This window comes from Papaver somniferum, chromosome 6 (assembly GCF_003573695.1).
Source record: "Papaver somniferum cultivar HN1 chromosome 6, ASM357369v1, whole genome shotgun sequence".
Lineage (NCBI taxonomy): Eukaryota > Viridiplantae > Streptophyta > Magnoliopsida > Ranunculales > Papaveraceae > Papaver > Papaver somniferum.
Genome location: NC_039363.1, coordinates 112,616,580 through 112,623,438, shown reverse-complemented (window position 1 = coordinate 112,623,438; position 6,859 = coordinate 112,616,580). Strand labels below are relative to the sequence as shown.

The 6,859-nt window shown below is 34.9% G+C and overlaps 1 protein-coding gene across 1 annotated transcript; it reads right to left on the bottom strand.

Annotated features, from left to right (window-relative positions):
- Window positions 1–318: 318 nt before the first annotated feature.
- LOC113291327 (zinc finger BED domain-containing protein DAYSLEEPER-like) lies at window positions 319–2,208 on the bottom strand. Its single transcript, XM_026540873.1, has 7 exons — window positions 2,154–2,208; window positions 1,828–1,965; window positions 1,495–1,764; window positions 1,121–1,261; window positions 816–960; window positions 594–710; window positions 319–499 (listed from the first exon to the last, which is right to left on the bottom strand). Exons 1-7 carry the CDS (start codon window positions 2,206–2,208, stop codon window positions 319–321), a joined length of 1,047 nt encoding a protein of 348 aa, XP_026396658.1.
- Window positions 2,209–6,859: the final 4,651 nt, after the last annotated feature.

Below are 6,859 nucleotides of genomic sequence, written 5' to 3'. Positions count from 1 at the left end.
GAAGCTCTTGACAAGGTGTAATACTCATTATAAAGTTTTTTCATATCTTCACGCACATCAGCAACTTTACTTTCTAATTGTCTTACATCAGGATACAACTTGGAATAAGCAAAGTTTAGATACTTCAGTTTCAATCTAGGATCTAACACAAGTGCCATAGCCAATATAGGACTTAAGTTCTCCCAATAACTGTTAAACTTTTCTTGCATCTCTTTCACCATGTCCCTAATGAATTCAATTTCATTTGTGATTTCTTTTTTTAATAACACCTGAACTTGACAAACTCCTTCAAAATATAGATTGGAGGTAGGATACTTACTACCAGAAAAAAAAAGTTGTGACATCATAAAACGTCTTGAGAAACTTTGTGACCACTTCAATTTGATCCCATTCTTCGTCAGTTGGGAAGTCTTCATAGTCTGAATCCACCTCCTTCAAGTGAGCGAAAACACTTCTATACACAAGACAACTGTCTAACATAAGATAAGTTGAATTCCATCTGTATAAAAAAAAAGTAACAAACATTCAATGAGTATATTATAAACAATAATACCATTCGTTAACTGTATAACAAAATAAAAGTGGAAACCCACCTTGTCTTAACATCTTGACGAACACCCCTTCTTACTGCAGACATTCCTAAAGTATCAACAATGTCCAAGAATTTTTTTTTTCTTACTTGGGACTTTTTAAGCGACTTCACTGACTTTCTTCACTTAAGCACAACTGGATCAATCTTCACAAGTCCATCTTTTACAATAAGAGCTAAGATGTGAGCACAACAACGCACATGAAAGTATTTTCCCTTGTTAAACAGGATCTTCTTTGCAATAAGTCTACTCTGCATAATTCTAGCACAAGCTCCGTTATTTGCAGCATTATCCAAGGTGATGTTGGATACTTTTTCTTTAATTCCCCAATCTTCTATCATTCCAAATAGCTTGGCAGAAAGGTTTTCACCTGTATGAGGTAGTGGAACACAAAAGTTAAACTCCCAGTCCCAATTAAGTACTTCAGTTCACAATTTCACATGTATGAGGTGGTGGAAGATCTCAAGACTGAAGTAAAATATCACATGCACATAAAATAAAAGATCTGAACACTCAAGTAAGTGCTTCACCTGTATGAGGTGGTGTAAGTTCACAAAAATTCAGTAGATACTTCTTTAATTCCCAATTTTGATCAAGAAAGTGGACAGTTAAGCTTATATACCCTGTAGTCGTAACAGAGGTCCACATGTCTGATGTTAGACACATCCTACCTGTAAGGATTACACATACATATCATCACATCTTATTATAATCAATTACACATACATAAAAGTATAAAACAAAACATATGGTGTGGGTCAGCAGGATTTGAAATTTTGAATCGTACCTGGAGCAAGTTTCAATATGTTTCGAATAACTTCTTTTTGTGCATTATGTTTTTTGACAATATCAGCTTTCCCAGTATTCCTTGATATTGGTTTAGCATCCTCATTTAGATAAGCACATATGTCCCTAAATTCTTTCCACTCCACCAAAGCCAATGGGACATTTCTTGCAATGAGTAATTCTGAAATAAGATCCCGAAACTTCATCTGATCAATTTTGCGTAAGCGGGAAGACAACTGGCCATTCTTTGCAGATAAAATCATTTGCCCTATGTCCTGAGAATGACGCTCACGGCACTTATGCCTTTTCATAGATGAGGTTCCACCTTTCTGGATATCATATTTATATCCCACTTTACAAGCCTTGCACACTCCCTTCTTTGATCCATCTTTATATTTAATGAGATAAAAATATTCCCAAACATCAGATCTAAGTTTATGTTACTTTTCACCTGAAACTGGTGCAGGTGCACAATCAACAATTGTAGAGCCATCCAAAGGATCTACCATCTCAACATCATCATCCTCACCGTCACTACTCATAACATGGTTATAATGAGTTTGTTCTTGTACACTTGACATCCTGGAATCTGGATGGAGCCACAAAGAATAGGTCAAAGACACAAAAATCAGTACATTACTTACTAGTTACTATCATGGTTAAATAAAAAAACACTCACAGAATTCAAACCAATAAAGGAAAATAACTTGGACAAGAAAAGAAAACAAAATCCATCAGATTGTTACTACTGTCTACTATCATGGTTCATGGACTAACATCGGCAATTGACTTGCAAAATGACTTGCTGAAGACCATAAATCGTAAGTGCCATTTAAAAATCAGAGTCAGAAAGTGCTGGTAATATAAATAAGTTCATAAAGTCTAACGAAACTCCTTGGATACTACAACAGAAAAGAAAAGGTGAAGGCAGAGTAAAGTTCTTGTAAACAACAATGGCTAGTTTCACTTTTGTGAGATGCCAAAGAAAATTAAAGACAGTATGAATCTCGATTCATAAAATATAAAACTGGGGCTCAAACGAGCGCAGCTATATATGTTTTTCAGGTGTGCTCAAATAATATGGATCACTATAAGGCTTCAATTGCACAACACAAATGATTCTTTCAGCTCAAAAGGTCCCCCATCAGTTCAACTAGGAGACTCTCTATGTCTGTTAATACGATATAATGACAAGAAATAAGTTTACCCCCTTTATAATGAAAACAGATCTTTAAGATTATTGACGAGTTGAGTCTATGATACAATCATATGATTCATAATTTCATATCCACAAGTAAAGCAGAAAAGCCGTGAACTCTTTCGTTTGAACTTGCATGTTGTGGTCCAAGGACAAGAGATTGAAGACGTAATCTCATCTTGGCAGCAAGAACAACTGATTCTTCAAATTGTTACTACTGTCTACTATCATGGTTCATGGACTAACATCAGCAATTGACTTGCAAAATGACTCAATCATCAACTTTGTTCATTGATTGAGCAGTGAAAGTTTGAAACATAACCAATCTAGAGAAATTATCAGACATGACATGAATTACATAAACACAGTACACAGAAGAACTAAAGAAGATAGGATTAGAAGATTACCTGTCCTCAACTCTGAATCTTCCACAACAAGATGAAGAATTAGCAGAGATTATTAACAAAACCCCAATTCGAAAATCTGAAAAAACTCAAACTAATCGAATCACTATTTGCAGAAGTTAAGATGGAGAAGAAGACTCGTTGTTTTGAAGATTAAAATCAATTAGAAATCACATTTAGTCACTTACCCAAGAGTTCGGTCAGGTGATTGCCGCTGCGGACGGAGAAGAAGAAAGAAGTAGAAAACAGAGATTCAGAGAAGATAACGCTGCTAGGGTCTTTTTATTTTATGTTTTATTTATGCTTAGAGCCTCAGACTCAGACACGTATAAAAACTGCTAGGGACACGCGGCATAAATGGATTGCGGGTATACAGGTTATATCCGCGGATTTACGGGACGGGCCGGGTTTATCCGTTCTCACACAAGCCGGCGTTTCTCCAACCCTAACCCGGCTTGTTAATACAACCAGCCAAGCCGGGTACGGGTTTTCACGTGCCGGGTCGGATTTATCTGCGGGTTTTGGCTGGTTTTCCAGCTCTAGCTGTGACACATGAAAATGCTTCCAATACTGTTCCAGATCCACTTTACAGGTATGGTTCTTCAGTATTAACTTCCATGGTGGAAAGATCTCTAGACTTCAGTTTTTATGGGAACAACTACTGTTGTTGATCCCCATAAATGGGATCAACTATTGTTGTTGACACCATTTTTTATGGATCAACTAATGTTGTTGATTCCACTATGGGATCAACTCTTGTTGTTGACAACATTTTCTATGGGATCAACTACTGACTCCTATTGTTGACAGCATTTCCTTGGATTAGTATAGTCATGTTTGTAGTTTAAATCATGTTTGTTAAAAAAATTAGCTTGATTTTCTTGTTGGTTTGTGTTTGTGTATTGTTGTTTGACTGATGGTACTAGTTGTGTCTTCGTATTTTATAGATGTATAGTTCTTCGAATATTGAATTTTGGTGCAATGGTAGCATGACTGACTCCACGTCAGATGATGCGTGTTCGACTCACGCCAAGTTCACTCATTCCTATATATCATTTAGTTTTTTTGTATCATAGATGGTTGTTGTAGAAATATTTGTTACTCTTGTGTTTCTTAAGGATATGTCAGTTTGCAGGTTTCAGGTTTATTGGTTTTTACAGTAGATAGACGCGTATAAATGCTATCAACTCTAACTGTTGATCCCAATTTTTGTGGATCAACTTTCATTGTTGATCCCACTTAATGGGATCAACTTCGATTGTTGATCCCACTTAAAGGGATCAACTTTGGTTGTTGACACTATAATCTGGAAACATTGTTCCTCAGTTCTACTTTTTGTATCAACTTTGGTTGTTGACTCCATTCGCTGGGATCAACTTCGATTGTTGACGCAAAAAACAACAACTGAATATTAGTTAGTAAAATTATTTTTGAACTTTTGATTTTTTGGATCAACTTCAGTTGGTGACACCTATTTTAATGGTGGCGGCGGCCGTAGTGGCGGCGGCAGCAACAGAAGCGACAGCATCAACAATGGTGGTGGTGGTGGTGGTGGCGGAATATTAATGGCTTTGGTGGAATATTAGTGGTGGTTGTAGTTAGTAAGTAGTGGTGGTAGTGGTGCAATGGTGGTGGCGGTGGTGCTGCTGGTGGTGGTGAAATGGTGGTGGTGGTGGTGGATGTGAAGTAGTAGAAAAAGAAATTTGTTAAGGGATAAAGTTTTTTAAATGTAAAATCATTAGTACAAAACAAAGCTAGGCTAAGTTAGCCTGTGTTAGTGGTGGTCAGGATTTGTCCAGACAAAGATAAATCAAGGGTTGTGGTTCTCCTAACCACCCCCTACAACTCGCACGCGTGGCATTAATTCCAATATTATGAATGCAAAATGAATACTCAAGTCAAAATATGGATTTTCAAAAATTATAAAGGGAAGGTTCGAACTCATGACCTATTGTGTCATAAGAGCGGCCTCTAACCGGTGTTCCACCTTGGTTGGAATTAATAGAAAAGATAAATCAACGGTGGTGGTTTGTTCAACTTAAATATCATAATTGTTTTATTAATTAGTGTTTCACTAATTGCACATAATAAATAATCTATTCATTATAAAGTGTTTTGTTAATTAATGTTTCAATAATTGTTTATAATAAATGATAATCATTTTTTAATTATAAATGTTTTCTTAATTAATTATAATATGTATTTCTATTAATAAGTAATTTTGATAAATAATATCAATAGACATTTTTGGCGCCAATGAGTAGTAGAAGATGTGGAAGCCGAAATATTAGTGGTGGTTAAAGGCGGCGCCAAGCACAATTATATTTATTTTTGTTCTTTTATCATAAAATGGGATACAAAGTCCATTTTTCACATGTATCCAACTTGCCAAGAGTTTTTTCTCCCTCTTTCTTCAAAATCCTGGCTCCGCCCCTGGTTTGTGATGGAAGAAGTAGTGACGGCGAGTGCTGGTGAGTAGTGATGGACAATATTAATTTTATATTGTCGTTACAACATCGATAACATCGTAGTGTGGAAGATGTGGTTGGTTTTTTTTAACACTTTTGATAAAGGGAGGTACCATATATATCAGGGATGATATCATAATATTTTCATGATTGTAGTTGGATCACCCAAATGGTACCCCTGTTATCTTTGGTACTATATCCTATAAATCATGATTTTTTAATGTTAAAATTAAATTGATTGCAATACAAAAAAGAATATATACACGGAAAAAAATAATGAAACTAATCAATTGACGACATTTTGTTCAATCTAAACCTCATACATGGCATTTGTGATTGAAAATTAGAATTGCGTCCAACAACCTACATGGGGTGGGCGTCAGTGATGGTGGCAGTGGTGGAGTCAAAAATTGACATTGAGGAGGCCTATTTTAAAAAAAAAAATGTGAACTTTGGTGGACTAAACCATAAATATATATGGACAAAATACTATTTATAAAATAAACTAAAAAAATTATGTAGTTATTAAAAATTTAAGGGGTTAGAGCCAGGTTAGTCAATCCTTGGCTTTGCCACTAGGTGGCGGTGGATAAAAAAAATGGATTCATATGGTTTTATGATGGTGGCGGGTATTGGTGAACAAAAACATATTATGCTAATTTCGTAACGCCACAAACTATGTAACGTTATATTATAAAGTATACAACGTGGTTGATCATTCTAATATTAAAATAAACTCGATAAAACACATGCCCATTTAAAAAAATTGGTGCAATCAATTCCCATGTTATGTAATAACTAAACGAACAACACGAATCAAGATCAAAACATATGAAATTATTTATTATCGATTTGTCTATGTAAAGAGTGGTCAGGATTTGTCCTTGACAAAGATAAATTTATCATTGGAGTTTGTTTAACTTAACCATTTTTAAATATTTTATTAATTAGTGTCTCATTGATTGTTCATAATGATTAATTAAATTTCTATTATAAATGTCCCTTTAATAATCTAACATAAATACATAATTTTATTAATAAAAAATTATACTAAAAGCTATATTAATTCTAATGGTGGTAGTGGAAGTAGGGTTAATATAAACGGTGTCGGGTGTTTGTGGATGGTGGAGGCCGTAACATTACTATTGGTGGAAGAAATAGTGGCGGTGGATGGTTTTTTTGGTGGTGGGTGTTGGTAATAGTAGTGGATAATAATAATTTTTGGTTTTTAGTGAGTTTTAATGACCGAGTAAAAAAAAAATCTTCACAAAACATGCAAAATTGTATTATGAAAGATGTAATTGGTTGTTTTTAGCATCATTGTATTATGAAACATGCAATATTTCGAGGATGATACTGGAACGTATAAGACAATATGATCATGACTGTTGGATCACCGAAAAGGTATCCATA